This window comes from Gymnoscopelus microlampas, assembly GCF_963454915.1.
Source record: "Gymnoscopelus microlampas genome assembly, chromosome: 19".
In the NCBI taxonomy this organism is placed as follows: domain Eukaryota; kingdom Metazoa; phylum Chordata; class Actinopteri; order Myctophiformes; family Myctophidae; genus Gymnoscopelus; species Gymnoscopelus microlampas.
Genome location: NC_139956.1, coordinates 2,336,149 through 2,356,051, shown reverse-complemented (window position 1 = coordinate 2,356,051; position 19,903 = coordinate 2,336,149). Strand labels below are relative to the sequence as shown.

The 19,903-nt window shown below is 40.7% G+C and overlaps 1 protein-coding gene across 12 annotated transcripts in view; it reads left to right on the top strand.

Annotated features, from left to right (window-relative positions):
- The window catches only part of LOC311034799 (NACHT, LRR and PYD domains-containing protein 12-like), a 136,470-nt gene that overhangs the window by 18,500 nt on the left and 98,067 nt on the right, over nt 1-19,903 (top strand). For 4 of the 12 annotated variants that reach the window (XM_084042801.1, XM_084042792.1, XM_084042791.1 and 1 more), the window contains exon 1: nt 16,545-16,601. The exons of 6 other annotated variants lie outside the window; for them this stretch is intronic. Coding sequence is in view for 2 of the 6 variants with exons in the window: in XM_084042794.1 (XP_083898920.1) it covers nt 348-2,244; nt 3,247-3,423; nt 4,359-4,511; nt 5,488-5,540; nt 6,428-6,993 (2,846 nt within the window). In the remaining 4 variants the exon portion in view is untranslated. Of the gene's footprint in view, nt 1-347; nt 2,245-3,246; nt 3,424-4,358; nt 4,512-5,487; nt 5,541-6,427; nt 9,722-16,544; nt 16,602-19,903 lie in introns of those variants that run through there. 2 more of the 12 variants (XM_084042794.1, XM_084042793.1) reach the window with 1 other exon arrangement.

The following is a 19,903-nucleotide window of genomic DNA, read 5'->3' as shown; positions in this document are numbered from 1 at the left end:
TCCAGTGTTGTTTCTTTTGCCTGTTTTTCTTAACAAATGTAAGTTTTTGTGGAGGGCTTTAACCACTTAAACCTCATATGTTTAATGGAGTCCCTCAGGGCTCTTATAGTGTATGTTCTGTTTTCACTCTACATTAAATATCTTAGCTGAAAATAGCAGATCTACAAGCTTACAGATCAGCTTGTAAGCTTGTAGATCTTCTATTTTCTGTGAAAGTTTTCCCTAGAATACGGGTGCTGGTTTAAGTGGTTAAATTAATAATGTGCATAGCCATACACAGCTGTAAGGATGTAAAGTTATAAATGAACCTGAATGTTTAAAATGTATTCATTGTCTTCTCATATTAGATGTCAGTCTGCAGGAGGATTTAAAGGATTATAAGATCAGCTTGAACCGCCTCGATCGTGTGACCTACGTCACTGAAGTGCCCTCCCTCAGCAGCATCTACACAGAGCTCTACGTCACAGTGGGAGAGAGTGAAGGGGTTAATAACCAACATGAGGTGTGGCAGCTTGAGAGAGCTTCCAAGAAGAAGACCCTCCATGAAACACCAATCAACTGCTGTGACATCTTTAAACCCCTCCTCCTTGGCAGAGAGAAACCCAACAGAAGAGTTCTGACCAAAGGCATCGCTGGCATTGGAAAAACATTCTCTGTGCATAAGTTCACTCTGGACTGGGCAAAGGGTTTGGAAAATCAAGATGTCATTCTCCTGGTTCCCTTTTCATTCCGGGAGCTGAACTTGGTCAGAGATGAGCAGTACAGTCTTCTCTCACTGATCCATGTTTTCCACCCAACTTTAAAGAAGGTCACAGCAGAGCAGCTCGCTGTCTGGAAAGTTGGCTTCATCTTTGATGGTCTGGATGAAAGCAGGTTTTCAATGAACTTCGACAACAATGACATTGTTTCTGATGTCACAGTGACATCATCAGTGGACATGCTGTTGACAAGCCTTATTGAGGGGAAGCTGCTCCCCTCAGCTCTCCTCTGGATAACCACCAGACCTGCAGCAGCCAATCAGATCCCTCCTGCGTGTGTTGACATGGTGACAGAAGTGCAAGGGTTCACAGACCCCCAGAAGGAGGAGTTCTTCAGGAAGAGATTCAATGATGAGAAGCTGGCCAGCACAATTATCTCACACATAAAGACATCAAAGAGCATCCACATCATGTGTTACATCCCAGTCTTCTGTTGTATCACTGCTACCGTTCTGGAGGACATGTTGAAGACAGACGAGACAGGACAGCTGCCCAAGACCCTGACTAAGATGTACAGCCACTTCCTGTGGGTTCAGACAAAGAGGAAGAAGAAGAAGTATGATGAGACTCATGAGCAGAATCAACAGCAGCTCATGGAGGCTGACAAGGAAGTTCTTATGAAGCTGAGCAGACTGGCATTTGAACATCTGGAGAAACGTGACATCCTGTTCTACCAAGAAGACCTGGAAGACTGTGGTCTGGATGTGAAAGACGCCTCGCTGTACTCTGGACTGTGCACAGAGATCTTCAAGAGAGAGAGTGTGCGCTTCCAGAGAACAGTCTACAGCTTTGTTCATCTGAGCATCCAGGAGTTTCTCGCCGCAGTCTACCTGTTCCACTGTTTCACACAGAAGAACGTGAAGGTACTGAAGACATTCCTGGAAGAAGGAGAAGAAGAAGAAGAAGAAGGAGATGAAGAAGAAGGAGAAGAAGAAGACGACGGAGAAGAAGAAGGGGGAGGAGAAGGAGGAGGAGAAGGGGGAGAAGAAGGAGAAGAAGACGACGACGACGAAGAAGAAGTGACCCTGGATGTCTTCCTGATCAGAGTCATGGAAAAAGCCCTAGACAGTGAGAATGGTCACCTGGACCTCTGTGTCCGCTTCCTTCATGGTCTCTCACTGGAGTCCAATCAAAGTTGGTTAGGAGACCTGCTGGGTCAGACAGAGATCAGTCCAGAGAGCATCCAGAGAGCCATCAAGAACCTGAAGGAGATGACCACTGAAGATTACCCCCCTGAGAGAATTATCAACATCTTCCACTGTTTGATGGAGATGAACGACGACTCAGTACTTCAGGAGATCGACCAGTACCTGAAGTCAGCGGACAGATCAAAGACAAAACTGTCTCAAACCCAGTGTTCAGCTCTGGCCTACATGCTGCAGATGTCAGAGGAGGTTCTGGATGAGTTGGACCTGGACACATACAACACATCAGAGGAGGGGCGATGGAGACTGCTCCCAGCTGTGAGGAACAGCAGAAAGGCTCGGTTAGTAGTCATGTGGATATAAAACTTACTAGAACAGAGTCAATCTACCTTCACACCACTACACTATAACTGTAAATGATGGTTAACGTAAAGCATTGGTTCTCAAAGTGGGGTCCGGGGACCCCCAGGGATCCTCAAGGGGGTTTCATAGGGTCCCCAGCAAAGTAAGGAATTATTTAAACCCTATTTTATAGATCAACTATTCGAAAATAGCCGATTTACAAGCTCATAATGTGTTGTCAGCTTGTAGATTGGTTGTTTTCATTTTTAATAATATTATATTCTCTTATGGGGTCCCTGGCACAAAATCCTTTCAGATGGGGGTAATAATAAAGAACCATCATTTTAAACAAAATGCTATAAAGTGTGTTTTGGCCAAAGGGTGGCGCTAGAGGAAAGGTTGTGAGATAATCAGTAGGATTCATTCTCCAGGGAGCATCAATGTGCTCCATAAGTTTCATGACAATCTTCATTAGATTTTCATTCATGTGCGCAAGTGAACATTTTGGCCTAAAGGTGGCGCTAGAGTAGAGGTCATGGGGTCAATAAAAGCAGTATGTTTAATCCTGTGGGGAGAATGAATGTGATCAACAAGTTTCATGACAATCTGACCAGTACATTTAGAAATGTTGTGTGTGCTGTGTTACAACGTGTTGTGAGCTTGTAGATCTGCTATTTTGGTTGAATGTTCAGTAATTGAATGTTCAGTTACCAGGTAAAGGGGTTATTGAAGCCACTGCCATAATTACTATTTACAATTTAGGCATTTAGTAGATGCTCTTAATCCAGAGTGATTTACAGTAAGCAAGGTAAACACAAGGTAATACATCAAATGCATAGAAATAGTAATCTAGGATCATAGGTAAACCATTAACCTATCATCAGTCTAAACAGTATAATATCCAAAAATAAATAATCTGTACATTGAAACTATGCACGCTATATTTGATTTCCTTGATAGTGAATTGGATTTAAAATATTTGTATTTAATTGTATTTACAGACTTGTTGGCTGTGAGCTGAGGGAGTCAGACGTTGAAGTTGTGGCTTCAGCTCTCAGCTCTAATCCTTCACATTTAAAAGAACTGGACCTGAGTGGCAACAACCTGGGGCTGAAAGATTCACTGGAGCGGCTGTGTACTGGATTGAAGAGTCCACATTGTTGTCTGGAGATTCTCAGGTCAGTTTAATCATTTAACAGAATGTAAATATTATATGAATACAGCAGTGAGACCTTATGTGAAGAGTGTGAATAAGGTTGATAGCGTGGTTACCCACACTGACTAGAATAATGATAAAGTACACTGGTTGAAAAAGGTGGCTTTTGATGACTTGGCACAGACCAAGGTCACCAGACACGTCCAATAGTTACTTGACCATTATACAGTGCTGAACAGAACCGTAGGCCAGAGGTTCCCAACCACCGGACATGTCCACCCAGGAATTCCTAGTTCAGTAGTGTTTTTTGTCCCATATATGTCTTATACGTGTCCATATAAGTGGCATATATGTCCACATATATGGACATATAGTGGAGAGATCTATGAAAGATGTTCTGTTTTTAGTTTGAACTCAAATCCATCCTCAACATGTTTGGTATGGTTGAGTAGCTGTCTAGCACAGGAACAGCCAGGGTGAAAACCAGCTTGGTTGGCAGTTTTGGGTTGTGTACTTATCTTGTCATGATGTAACTAGTCCAATAGCCGACATATATCGCTCCATTGCTCAGTTGATAAGAAAAAAACTCTCAAAGTCACTATTTTAGCATGTAAGTGAATACAAACTAAGCTGATTCTGACAGTACCCTTTATATAACATCAAAAAAACCTCTACGAAGAGTGTTTTATAAATTGTTGATTGTTAATTTTAATATTTGAAGATCTGCATCCACGGATCAAGTCTGCTTTCTTCCCTCTTCCAGAGAAAATGGCAAAATCAACAGGAAGTTTTCCTTTTTCTTTAAGATAAAGTAAAGATTGTTTAGTTCATGTTACCCCTTCCTGTTATAGGGTTCAGCTCTTGTATCTCTACTCCAACCCTGACAGTCAGACCAGGTCCTGGTTAGTTTATCTACCCAGGAATAATGTAATATCTGGTGTTTGATTCTTCATTTAGACTGACCAACTGCTGGTTGACAGACAGATGCTGTGAAGTTCTGGCCTCAGCTCTACGTTCTAATCCCTCCCTCCATCTCAAAGAACTAGACCTGCGTTTCAACGTCCTAAACCATTCAGCACTGCAGCTGTTCTCTGGACTGAAGACTCTCCAGTGAGTAGAATAAACTGTGTCCATGTTTGTTTCAATGGTTGTTTGGCAGGCTGGGGTGAATATGAGCGAAATGAATGTGCAATATATCACCTACATGCAAATGAATCAAACTATTATTATTATTATTACTCTCCGCAGGAGAGTATTGTTTTCACTTTCTAAATATGACACACCGATTGGTCAAGCCTCACGTGACACGTGACAATACGGTGAAATACTGTATAAATACATGGCGTCACTTTGACGGTGTCTCTGACACCGTCAAAGTGAGGTAAGACAGGAACCATCACGAAATGGCTGCATGGCTGATACATGATTGGCAGATAGGACACTTATATAGACAGGAGGGATATGACACTTACACAGACGGATAGGACACTTACAGTACACAGACAGGACGGATAGGACACTTATACAGACAGGACGGATAGGACACTTATACAGACAGGACGGATAAGACACTTATACAGACAGGACGGATAGAACACTTACACAGACAGGACGGATAGGACACTTATACAGACAGGACGGATAGGACACTTATACAGACAGGACGGATAGAACACTTACACAGACAGGACATGATGTACAAGTACACCCCCTGTACATGATGTACAAGTATACCCTGGACATAACGCTAGTATGTCACAGGAACCCCAATGCAACCCTTGATGCTGAGTGCCAAGCTTGGAGGCATTGAGTCTTTGGTGTGACCTGACCGGGGATCGAACCCCCCTGACCTCCCAGTCTCAGGGCGGACACTCTAGGCCACAGAGCTGGTTAAATTATAACTTATTATTATTCTCTTCCTTTGTGGCAACAGAAGGAACAGGAAAATATAGGTCTGAAATGTAATGTAATCTGAGTAACGCCATTGTTTAGGCCCCATTGTTTACCCCCTGCACTGATTACAAGTTATATTAATTTATTACTTAACCCCTGAAAAAAAGTAATGTACATGTTGTTCTTCCTACAGAGTGAAACATGGAGGACATGAACACTGGAATGAACCTCAACTCCTTACAAGATGTGAGTGTCTGTCTGTCTGTCTGTCTGTCTGTCTGTCTGTCTGTCTGTCTGTCTGTCTGTCTGTCTGTCTGAATATCACACATTGACAGTCTATACTGGCCCCTGCCTCCCTGGATGTTGTCCTGAAAACTCTTCAGTAGCTTCCAGTGAATTCAGGTGGTTTCTCTGCTCTTGGATGGCTCATGTGGTTGAAACAATATCTCTCTCTCTCTCTCTCTCTCTCTCTCTCTCTCTCTCTCTCTCTCTCTCTCTCTCTCTCTCTCTCGGCGGTGTGTGGTCATCACAACATGACTCAAAATGACTTTTTTTAAAGTCCATACTGCTATTCATAGGGCTGCACATGTGTCATGTGTTTCGCTAGCCAATCACAGTCCTGAATTTGCAAAGTCAGCCAATCACATTACAGTTAGTGGTGATGACACTAGCTGTAATGTGATTGGCTGATATGAAAAAAGTATCGATTTGCATTAACAATGGAAATTTTTGGTCGGTGTCCAAAACTCACTTATAGGGGGCGGCTACACCGCCCCAAAAATTAGTAAATATAACAGATCTACAAGCTCCCAACGTGTCTCATCACGATGTGTTGTGAGTTTATACATTAGCTTTTTGACATTCTCTTTGACATTGTTTGTTTCTTGTTCGAAGGTGTGAGTGGTGTCTCTCTCTCTCTCTCTCTCTCTCACGCACGCACGCACGCACGCACGCACGCACGCACGCACGCACGCACCCACACACACACACACACACACACACACACACACACAGACACAGACACAGACACAGACACACACACACCCCCCCCCAACAGGTTGTTTATCTTCTGAGGCACTGGCTAAAATGAAGGGATGTTGCTTGGATGTTTACTGTGTTGTTTTTCTCATCAGATTTCCATCCTCTCACACTGGACACAAACACAGCATGCGGACTCCTCGTTCTGTCTGACAACAACAGAAAGGTGACACGTCAGTCAGTGGATCAATCATATCCTCAACATCCTGACAGGTTTGATGAATGGGCTCAGGTTCTGTGTACAGAGGGTCTGACTGGACGCCATTACTGGGAGGTAGAGTGGAGTGGAGTGGTTTCTATAGCAGTGACTTACACAGGAATCAGCAGGAAAGGAGCTGGTGATGACTGTAGCCTTGGTTACAATGACAAGTCCTGGAGTCTGGGCTGTCAAGATGAAAATTATGTCAATAACAGTTACACTGTCGGACACAATAGTAAGGTCACTGACCTCCCTGTCAAACGCACTCGCTCCAACAGAGTAGCAGTGTATCTGGACTACCCTGCTGGGACTCTGTCCTTCTATAAAAGGTCCTCAGACTCACTGACACACCTGTACACCTTCCAGAACACATTCACTGAACCTCTCTATGCTGGGTTTGGGTTTGGGTTCGAGCCCTCCTCCTCCTCCTCCTCCTCAGTGTGTCTGTGTGAGCAGAGATAGAGTCTCTATGTGAGGATGACATCAGGTCACCATGGTTACTCAACATGTTTGAGTGAGTGCAGGTTGTCATGGTTACCACTGTTGCCAGGATACTTTGAGATAGCTGAGTCTGACGTCATATATTTGGGCATGAGTGACTCATCATGACATCACGGTGACATCATCATGATGATGCAATAATCAGCACAGTGACAGTCACACATTAAAGCTCCTGTAGATTCAGTGTTTCTCTAACGTTGTCATGTCAAGGACCCCCAAAACCTTTGACCCCTGACCCCCATAAGACTAGATTTGTGTTGTTAAAAATGATACAAATTATATATAATAAAAAAACATTTTTTTAACTAAAATAGCAGATCTACAAGCTCACAACTTATCACATTACGACACGTTGTGAGCTTGTAGATCTGCTATTTTCCAATACCAAAGTAATACATGGATAAAGTGGTTACACTGAGTTTGATGCTATTAATGTATATTTAATAATTTAGCTTAGAACCCCCTTGAGGACCCCCCTCGACCCCACTTTGAGAACCAGTGGTCTCAAAATCAGTTTAAACACGTTAACTCCTACATACATAGGCTATTTGAAAATAGCTGATTTACAAGCTCACAACACGTTGCATCGTGACGCGTTGTGAGCTTGTAGATCTGCTATTTTTGTTTAAAGGCTAGATTTATTTTTTATATCTTGTTTTAAATTGTAACAACACAAATGTCGTTCGGGGGTCCCTGGCACAAATATGTTCAAATGGGGGTCCCTGGTCAAATCCATATGAATGTCAAACTCTATGGTATAAAATGAGTCATCACCACAGGGAGCTTTAGATCTTAGATTAGATTAGATAGAAGTGAACAAACCTCCACTCCATACATTTATAAATATGTATCATAAATACTGTCCATCAACACTGATGATGATGATGATGATGTAAATATCAGTGTCATATTGTGTCTCTTATGATACAAACTCATATTTTATGTTAGATTTTTATTTGATTATTTTACACACAATACTGTATATTTGATCATGTAATTATCACAGTATCGATATTGTTTCTTGTATATATAAACCTTTATACTTTAACCACTTGAACCCCATATACTTTATTGACTGGGGTCCCCCAGGGTTCTGTAATTGGTTCCCTGATTTTCCCCCCTCTACACCAAATCTCTTGGGTGAAAATCTTGTAGCAGATCTACAAGCTATCTAATAGCTAAGATCTATGTCACAAAGTGACACATTGTGAGCAGCGTTCAGTTTGACAGCAAATTGTAGTCATAATTAGTCATTCTGAAATGTTGACTATGTTTTAGTCGACTAAATATCATACGATTTTAGTCGACTGAATCTGCAGTTGATTTAGTCGACTGAAATGTAATTTGGAGGGCCATGATGGCGTCATAATGCCTACTTTTTTTTTTGCTGTGTGCCGAAAATAGCCGATCTACAAGCTCAGAACGCGGTGACGCGCTGTGAGCTTGTAGATCGGCTATTTTCAGAGTGCATGGACTTGGACAATCACTCTGGATTCAAACATCTACTACATCTCAATCACTCTGATTCATTTCAAACATCTACTAAATGTGTTAATTAACTCAAATCAATTATTGTCTCCGCCAGAGGTGGAGAGTATGTTTTCGTTCTTGTCCTTCCGTGTGTCCGTCCGTCTCAGCCAAGCTAACATTGGTCAAGCTTCACGTGACAACATGTTGTCACCAATGCTTTCGATTGGCTAGCGAGACGCATGACGAAATAAAAACCTATAAATAGGTGTGTCACTTCAAAAAATCATTTATATTTTTTTAAATGAGCTTCCATCAGCCAAGCTAACATTGGTCAAGTGACACGTGACAATATGTAATATAAATAGGTAAGACAGGATTAATCAGGAACAGTACTGGCGGAGACCTGTGCTCCGAGGAGCACATTTTCTAGTTGTTTATTCATTGATTCATTATTACATCATTATTTCCTCACTCAGTCCACTATTACTCATTCCACTCGAGGAGATTGTGAAGTGCCGCACCGGCAAACAACTTTGGGTCAAAATGTCCTCTCAGTACAGGGTTGTGTAGCATGGAATGGCCTTCCTCTACATATAAGGGATTGTTCTACATTTACATCTTTTAAATTCAATGTGAAAAGATGGTTGCTTGAAAACCAAAGCTGCAACCATTTGTGACCATGTTTTAGGTTTATTTCTAGGCTATGTAATGTTATGTAAATGTATTCCACCGTTTGTCTGTTTTTATGGTTTTATGTTTTGTGTGAGGACTGCGGATTAAAATTAGCATATTTGCTAAATCCGGTGTATTTACGTTCATGTGACGTTCATTAATATGCTCTGTCCTGTCTAAATAAACTAATAAAGTAAAGTAAGTAAGTATTTAATTACATTACATTACAGTCATTTAGCAGACGCTTTTATCCAAAGCGACTTACAATAAGTGCATTCAACATAGGTAGGGAAAGAAACTACTAATCACCAGAAGTCTTAAAGGGTAAGACCACTTTGGTAGAGGTTTGGGTTGTGTAGTTACCTTGCCATGATGTAACTCCAAAGGTGGACAAGAAATTAAAAATAATTGCTCCATTGATCAGAAATTGATAATTCAAAATATGCTCCTCATTGACTTACATTGTACTGTAAAACAGCTCTCAAAGTCACTCTTTTAGCACGTAAACAAACGCAAACAAAGTTGATTCAGACAATATAGAACACCACCAAACCCAGTACTGTTTTGTTTTTTTTATATAAAAATGTTAACTTCCTGTTGATTTAGCTAATTTCATTAAGAAGAAAACCTGGACTGGATTCGCGGATCCGGATCCGGATCCGGATCTTCAAGTAGTAAAATCAGCAGGAAGTTAACATTTTTATTAAAAAAACAAACAGTACTGGGTTTGGTGATGCTCTATATTGTCTGAATCAGCTTTGTTCATGTTCGTTTACGTGCTAAAAGAGTGACTTTGAGAGCTGTTTTACAGTACAATGTAAGTCAATGAGGAGCAAATTTTGAATTATCAATTTCTAATCAATGGAGCAATTATTTTTGATTTCTTGTCCACCTTTGGAGTTACATCATGGCAAGGTAACTACACAACCCAAACCTCTACCAAAGTGGTCTTACCCTTTAAGTGCATTTCCTGTAAAAACAAGCAACCAAGAGTATACCTAGCGCTAAGGTAAAAGTGCAATATATCAGCTATCTACTTCCATAAACACATGAGATAAAATAGCCAAATCAAATGAGCACGAGCTAATAGATCCAATACAACAATACAACAATAGTTCCTACAACTAGTTAACAACAAGTAGGCCAGGCAAAGAGGAGTTACATGACTAACAAATTGAACCAAATGGACCCGTCATAGTATAGATGGGGGTGATATTATTCTCGTTCTTCACATGTTGTTGTATGATCATGTGTAGAAGTAATAATAGTTTAATAAATGTATTCTTCACAGTCTGTCGTTGTTCCTGTGTATTGATATACATAGTGTTATCATGACAAAATGGCCACAGCTCATTCGTCATGTATAATAACTATGTTACAGAACCATAGTACTATATAGGCATATAACGTCACTGTCAGGTGGTGGAAACCTTGTATATATCAAAAATTGTGAAAATGGCCGATCTACAAGCTCACAACGCATCGTATCTCAACGCGTTGGCCGTTGGGAGTTTGTAGATCTGCTATTTTTACTCTTATAGTGCAACACTACTTGTATAATGAAGTAGGGCAGTGGTTCTCATACTTTTTAATTTAAAGGACCCCCAGTTTAATAAGCATTAGGCCACAGACCACCATTTGATTCCATTTGCTATCTCTGGGACCCCAATCTCTACTATGACGGGTCCATTTGGTTCTATTTGTTAGTCATGTAACTCCTCAAGGACCCCTGGGGGTCCCCGGACCCCAGTTTGAGAACCACTGAAGTCGGGCATTAATTTATGAAAAAACATAAGAAGTTTAAATATGGAAATACAAGGTTTCTGCCCGACAGTGACGATATACTATATATCATTGCTGTCCGGCAGGAACCAGCTAACTCCATTTTTCCGCGTTTGCATTTTGTTTCATAAATCAGTGCTAATGAACACCCTGTACGTATGTGTGTTGGTAAAATAATATATATTGAACCAATGAAAATTATTAAAAAGTGCTTCTGACAAAACCAGCTAACTTCATTGGATCCTCAAACTGTCTGCTAAACTCCAGCAAAGGGGGGTGGAGTTAGCTGGTTTTGCTGACTCCAGGCTCCGCCCCCTTTTGACCTCCAACCTCATTGTGAGCTTGGAGGTCCATTTAGCTGTTCTTATCAATGTTAAACAAAACCTCCTAAGGGCGCGCTCCCACCACACTTTTATTTTACCTCTGGGGCGGAATCTGACAATGCTTTGTCAATGCAAATGCGTGGATTCATGGTCTTGCAGATTTTTTCCATGAATCCACACATTTGCATTGACAAAGCATTGTCAGATTCTGCCCCAGAGCTAAAATAAAAGCACGCCCTAACTACATTTTTTTTTTCCTGAAAATGAACATTTTGGAACATTTTGTCCTGCCGGACAGCAGAGATATATGATTGATGATTTAATCATTTGCATGTATCCATCAAAACGTAATTTATGTTTGTTTGTATTTATTTCCTTTGTTTAAATGTTACCGTGTGTGTGTGTGTGTGTGTGTGTGTGTGTGTGTGTGTGTGTGTGTGTGTGTGTGTGTGTGTGTGTGTGTGTGTGTGTGGCGTGTGTGGCGTGTGTCACTAACAGAGGTGGACAGTAACAGAGTACATTTACTTGAGTACTGTGTTTAAGTACTCTTTAAATACAGTACTCAAAGTAAGCAAAAGGTTCCAGGTTCAATTCACGGCCCAGAAATGTGTTTATAACAATGTGCTAATACTACTAAACTAAATGTAAATGTTTATATATATATATATATATAACAATGCATAGCGTATTACTTTGTAATGTGTACTTTTGAATGCTTAAAGCAGCACTATGTAACTTTCCTCTTCCAGCCCGGATTTGAACCAGGTTTCCTGCTCAAGGGCTGAAATCTTTAACATACTAATAGAGCCTGCCTGCTTGCTCCACCTGATTTGGATGCTATCAATGCATTGAATGGGACATTATCACCTTTTATCAGACCATTGAATGGGCGAAGTAGGCGACCTACTTACCTACCCGCGATTTATCAGACGATTCATTGGGTGTTATCAAGACATAGGCTACTGACCTACCAACGGATATGACTTAAATAGTTCAGTTTTGGTTTTGGTTGTTTTGGTTTCGGACCATGATGGAGGCGCGCAGTCTCAGGCGAACTGGAGCCCCGCGAAGGACCACGAGGGAGCTAAAGCGACCGAGTTGCCGTCCGGAGCGGTGCGACGCTCGCCTGAGCCTACTCAGCGCCGTTGGAGTTATGTGCCGATAGGCACAGAATGGTAAATATTGTTGTGGGGACTGCTCCGCCTCCAAAGTAGGTCAGTAGCTCTTGATTACGCCCAATGAATGGTCTGACAAATCGCGGGTAGGTCCGTGTATCGCCTACTCGTCGCCTACTCGCCCCATTCAATGGTCTCCAGACACTAGGAAGGTTCACATGAGGAGGATTATGGTTCATTTCTTCTGAATATGATGAAATGCTCTTTGATATAATGTGTTATATTTCATATCAGTAGTTTAGGTTTCATACTCATAATAAAAAAAAGCCCCTTTATTTCCTCTCCTTGAGTCATTTTCAGATTATTCATAACTACTGTATTTCCCATCAGTACAGTTTTGTTTTGACACACTTTCATTTTCTAACTCTCCTTTAGGGGGAGACAGGACCTCAGCAGGTATTTTATGTATTAAAGTATGTTAAGTAATACTGTGATGCACTGGTTCTCAAAGTGGGTCCGGGGACAACTATCTCTCCTCCTTATAATTCAAGCATCAACTAGAATCAATACATTAATATCAGGCAGATTATCCATACAATGATTGCATGTGTCTTTCAGCACCACATGGGGAGATCTCTCTCTCTCTCTCTCTCTCTCTCTCTCTCTCTCTCTCTCTCTCTCTCTCTCTCTCTCTCTCTCTCTCTCTCTCTCTCTCTCTCTCTCTCTCTCTCTCTGCCTCCCTCCCATCAAATTATTGGTTTGGGAATGAGAACAACATTGGGGAACACTGAGGATGTTGTAGTTCCTTCTTACAGTGCTACCATTGTTATGTTGTCAGCTGCAAATTATGAAACGGGTTGTGGACAAAGATACTTGGTTTGGGAAGTTGTGGCTAAACATGGTATTGGTTCACTTTAACTACATTCACGAGTCACACTCCTGACACTTAAATGTTAACCAACCTGGGTTGAGAGATTAAGCAATAACTAATGAAGGGCAGACTGCAAACATGTTTTGTTTTGATCTACAAGCTCACTGAGCTTGTAGATCTGATATTAAAGATTTAAAGTGGTGATACTTTTACTAATTTTGCTGGGGACCTTTTACATCTTTATTGACATTAATAAAGACAAACATACAGTGCAGACTACAACACCAGAGCCAAGACACAAAAGGGAAAACTAAAAACATTGAAAAGTGAACACAGATTATTTTTCCTTTTTTATTTTAGTTATACATTGTTTGCCTCTTGGCTTCATTTTAAATGAAGCCTTAAAATGGCTAAATTTGGATTTAATATATAGGGTGTATGCAGGGCCTGTATGACATTAACTCTGAGTTATAGATCTATAAGACCTCATAACTCTGAGTTCTAGATCTATAATACCTCATAACTCTGAGTTCTACAGATCTATAATACCTCATAACTCTGAGTTCTACAGATCTATAAGACCTCATAACTCTGAGTTATAGATCTATAAGACCTCATAACTCTGAGTTCTACAGATCTATAATACCTCATAACTCTGAGTTCTACAGATCTATAAGACCTCATAACTCTGAGTTATAGATCTATAAGACCTCATAACTCTGAGTTCTACAGATCTATAATACCTCATAACTCTGAGTTCTACAGATCTATAAGACCTCATAACTCTGAGTTCTACAGATCTATAAGACCTCATAACTCTGAGTTCTACAGATCTATAAGACCTCATAACTCTGAGTTCTACAGATCTATAATACCTCATAACTCTGAGTTCTACAGATCTATAAGACCTCATAACTCTGAGTTCTACAGATCTATAAGACCTCATAACTCTTGAGTTCTACAGATCTATGAGGGTCCTATCAATATTTTTCTGGGGACCGCCCTGGAATCCCCTTAATGACCCCTGGGGGTCCCTGGACCCGACTTTGATCACCTTTATTGAGGACAAAGAAACACAAACAAAGAAGTCATTCATAACCTACAGAAAGAGCCAGGGGCGTCCAAAGAAGAAAAATAAGGAAATAGATTGACCTAATGTCAAAAATAAATATAATATAGGGGTGACATAAAATATAAGATTAACCACTTTTCACTTAAGTTGTCCTCAAAGCAAGAACAATGGCAGTACAATCTAAACATCTACCCTTATTTCAGGATGTCTTCAATTGAAATTACGATTAAGGTCTATGACAAAGGGCCATACAAATATGATGTATTAAAAGAAAGTGGTCCTGTGGCTCAAAAAGGTTGGGGGTAAGTTGATTCAAGTCAAGGGGTAAATTGACCCACATGATATTTTAAAATGTCAAGTTTAAACTTGAACAAATAATGTATTAATTAATCAAAAATAATTTAATAGCACATTGCCCTTTTGCAAATAGTCTTATTTATTTTCTTAACGGTTATTTGAACAATATAAAACCAATTAAATAAAGTTTGTTATTCAGAACCTATTAATATTAGCCATTGTTAATACAATATTGCAAGCTTCTCTTAAATTAGTATATTTATCCTAATCAAAGGTCATACAGCATAATGTGTGTAGCAAAGACTGAATACAAAATATGAATTGGCAAATCACCAACATGTATGATTTACATTTTTAGACCTGGGTACATTTGCTTTGATATAACATTCATTCTACCTGAGGTGTAGAAATCTTACTTTGTGTAAAATAATGTTTTCTACTTTCCCCAGGTGCTTCCCAACTTCACAGCCAGGTGTAAATGATGGATGTTTACTATAGATTTAAGTTCACTGACAACAAAGTGTTCTAGTTTTCTAGACAAAGGGGGTGGTTCAACTTACCCACTGACTCCTCTTACCCCGTTCTCCCCTATAAATAGACAGATTGTACTGCTATCGTATTGTGCATGCGTGAATGTGCATGAATGGGCATGCATGCGTGCATAAACGTGTTCCTGGGGCTGAAATAGCAAACAGCAGCTCTCATGTGGAAACTTGAGGTGTGACGTGACATCTTTGCATTGGCTTCACACATATAACAGCATGTAAAGATCTTTGCTTCAGTGGTTCGTGGTTGTTCCATTCATGCTCATTATTTCAATGGATTTTCATATACAGATGCTGTGACCAAACGTGCTGATGGCCAGTGCCACCTATTACCTGGCATTGCATAGCTAGATCACCTGTGAATGAGCACATTATCATCGTTAAAGGTGTGCTTTCCACTGTTTTGTTTGGAAGGAGCAATCCGTACCAATGACGGTGGGTCATTTGCATTTGGAATTTGCAATCTTTCGGGTGCCCACATTTCCCTAGTGCCCACTCTTCCTACTGCCCAGCTTTCCCGGTGCCCAGTCTTCCTGGTGCCCACTGTTCTCTAGTGCCCAGTCTTCCCAGCCCCCCCCCCAAAGTTTCCACTCTTCCAAGGTGCCCAGTTTTCCTTAGTGTGCAGAGTGTTCTGGTGCCCACCTTTCCTGTTACCATTCATTCATACAGTCACTATACTGTATGAATTCATGGTATGTACGAAAGACAATGCAGGCATTTTAACTTGTTCTCATGTGGGATGAAGCTTGGGTGTGGCGCCTGTCATTAAGTCAGCCTGATGATAATCCATTGTTTGTTTACAGTCTTTACATAACTTAGATGGAACGTTGGGACTCGTTTCACTCCCTTCTCTGTCTGTGCTGGTTCCCATACTGACTGTAGCTAAAATACAGAGGCGGGCCAACTGTAAAATCAAAATCATTTTGTACATAGACATTCATTAAATTATTGAGTGTCATTTCATTACAAAACTTTACATGGACATTGTCTTCTGCCTTCTACTGTTTAGCCCCTGCTTAGTAGTTTTTTATTATTGGTAGTACTATGGCCAATAATTAATCACAACTTCTCACAGACAAGGCAATACAGAGTACTGCCACTTTAAAAGCCCAATTTATGCTTCATCATACAATGGTGTCACACACGCCTAAAACAGCCTCGATCTACAAGCTCACAGCTCGTTGCATCGCACCTCGTGGTGAACTTGTAGATCTGCCATTTTCGAAGGCGAGTCCTTCAGTTACCTGACACTTCTTTCAGGGGAAAATGCAAACAATTGTAGGTGTAGAAAAGGTCTCACTCACTCACACTCTCACTCTCTCTCTCTCTCTCTCTCTCTCTCTCTTTCAGAGGGGAGTGGTGTAGGAAAAGTACCCGCAGGCAGTTGGGCGATGAGGGGAGTGGCATAATGACATCACACAGGTGTGTGTGTGTGTGTGTGTGTGTGTGTGTGTGTGTGTGTGTGTGTGTGTGTGTGTGTGTGTGTGTGTGTGTGTGTGTGTGTGTGTGTGTGTGTGTGTGTGTGTGTGTGTGTGAGAGTGGTGCAGGAGGGAGCAGAGTTTGCTCTCAGACTCCATTGTGACGCAACACCACAGTGCATCATAGGTGAGTGACTATGTGTACACTTTGGTTAGGTTTAATATAGTCAAGTCTGGTAATGAATGAGTGGCAGAGCTCTGGCTACATTCGTTATCCCGTGTGTCATTGTGCTTAGCTGGACATTGCTCCATATTAAATTGTAAAAGTAAAAATAAAACTGGTTTCTTTTGTTTGTGTTACTGTGGCTACGTTGCATTGGAGGGAAGCAGATCTACAAGCTGACAACATGACAAGCTGCAACACATTGTGAGCTTGTAGATCAGCTATTGTTGGCGTGCAACAACAGTACGCAGTATATATAAGAGGCATGAATGCTTTTCTTTGTTAGGTTCAAGACCTCAATGAAGTTAGCACCCCATATGATGAAAATATGAATACAAATGCTGTCATTCTTTAGTGTTGGATTTGTGCTGCATTGTGCCGTAAATTTTAGAATTTGTGCTGGTATCATTCTTTAGTGCTCATTGTGCTCTGATTTGTGCCGTTGAAATCAACAATTGTGCTATTTATTTATTTTTTGTATATGGTTTTGAGCTTTGCTGAGCCCAGCACCCAGTGGCGTCCCCAGGAATTACATTTAGGGCAGACGAGGGCTCAGCAAAGCTCAAAACCAGATAAATATTGATATTAAAAAATTATACCAGCACAAATAAAAAAAAATACGGCACAATGCAGCACAAATCCAGCACTAAAGAATGACACAATTTGTATTCATGTTTTCATCGTGTGTGTGTGTGTGTGTGTGTGTGTGTGTGTGTGTGTGTGTGTGTGTGTGTGTGTGTGTGTGTGTGTGTGTGTGTGTGTGTGTGTGTGTGTGTGTGTGTGTGTGTGTGTGTGTTCGTGCGCGCTCCTATCTATGAAGCTCTAGTCTGGTGTGTTAGAAGTTAAAGGAGACCTTAAAGGGGAAATCCACCCATTTTCAATATTTAACTATGTCATTAATATAGCATAAAGGAGTTGTGTGGAAATAAGAAAAAAGTTCCCCCCTTTCTGTGTTGCCTTGAACTGGAGGATTGATTGTGGGTTTAACATTGCAAATTACAACATGATGACTCATCATGTTGAGTGGATTTCCCCTTTAAGCCATTTGTAACCTTATCATCATATAATCACTCTGAGGCTCAGAGGTGGTCTGAGGACATGACTGAACCGAACGCCCGTTACTGACAGCTGTTTACTGTATATACACACACACACACACACACACACACACACACACACACACACACACACACACACACACACACACACACACACACACACACCCACACACACACACACATTTGTGTACATAGGCACTTTATGAGACAATGCCAATGGGTGTCTAGCCTACACACTACACGTGTGTAGTGTAGTTGTGTTATTGTGTAGTTGTGTTTTTGTAGTGCAGTTGTGTTGATATTTTGTAGTTGTGTTTTTGTAGTTGCGTTTAAATTGTGTAGGTGTGTTGGTGCTGTGCAGTTGTTTGTGTAATGTTGATATTGTGTAGGTGTGTTGTTGCTGTGTAGTTTTACTTGTGTTTGCATAGTGTAGTTGTGTTGATATAGTGTAGTTGTGTTGTTGCTGTGTAGATGTGTTGTTGCTGTGTAGATGTTGTGTTTGTGTAGTTGTGATGATATTGTGTAGTTGTGTTGTTGTTGTGTTGATATTCTGTAGTTGGCCCTTTTTGCACAAAATGCCCCTAATCATACCATGAAACGTTGCACACACACTGCCAGTAGGCAAAGGAACAATCACCCCAGATTTTTTCAAATCTGACTCATGTTGTCGCTATAACGGGTGCTATATTCCATTCCAATTGGCTATGACAGCCTTCCAAGTTTTGTGGGCCCTGGTTAAGCAACTCCACAGAGCACACTTTTCTACTTTAGCAGTGTGCTGAGTGTGCAGTTAACAACCTACTTACTTATGCATGCAGGACATGTAATGGCAAATCTTTTTTTTCTTTGTAAAACTGCCGCTGTGCTTTTTTGGTTTTGGTCGTTTAGGCTAACATGGGCTTTTGTTGTTGTAGTTCTTGTGCTGCCATGCAACTCTGCCAGTAACTGCCAGAAGAGAGGCTTACGAAAAGTATATTTAATTGGAATAGAAGATGTAATCATCCATGGATAAGAGAGGTCTCTTCAATATTTTCACTTTCTGATTTAAATGCATTTTTTATGAACAACCTTCATTGTAACATAAATAAGGTCAAACATAAATTGTCAGTGTTACATCAGGAGCAATGGAGGGTGGACATTTGGAAAAAAGCAAAGTTAAAAAATTATGTTCAATATAAAGATAATTATATAACTGAACCTTATGTTGCATTCAATCTTAAGAGAGGACAGAGGTCTCTCTGTGCCCAGTTAAGATCTGGTGTATTACCTCTGGCAGTTGAGGTGGGTAGATATACTGGCATTCCTGAGGAGCAGCGATTGTGTGTTCTTTGTGACCTGGGAGTTGTGGAGGATGAGGTTCATTTTGTTTTTCACTGTCCACTGTACAATGATGTACGAAATTCTTTATTTGAAAAAATGCAGGATAAGAATCCAGATTTGTTTTGGATGTCTGAATGTTATATGTTAAGTTGGCTGTTCAATAAGGAAGTTTTTGTTTTTGTAAAATTCAAAGAGAAAGCATGGCAGTTGAGGTGGAGGACGATGTAACCCACGACTTGGACAATCAAAATGTTTATGTATTCTATTTGTGGTGTATCTTGGTGTAAAGTATGTACATTGTGTGAGTGTCTTATAAGCCCGTACGGGCTGGGCATCATGTGCCACCTCAATGGTATAAATCATTGAGGTGTAGGGTGCACCTACTCTACGACGTACGTGTTAAAAAAAGATGTCATTCTCTAGCTGACAGCCACCTGTGTGTGTGAGTGTGTGTGTGTGTGTGTGCGTTTGTGAATATCAAATCAACCTGAACCTATATCTCCAGACAGTCCAGGTTGTCCATATTGTGTGAGTTATAATGTTAATGAGTATGAAATATGACATGAAGTGTTAGTCATGTTCACTGCAGATGTTTTGAATTATTTCACACAAACGTGCACATGTGGGAGCCAAACCCATACACAAAATGGTCTCCTACATGAGCCTACATGTCTGATGTTAGATCTCAAGACTGTGATTACTGTT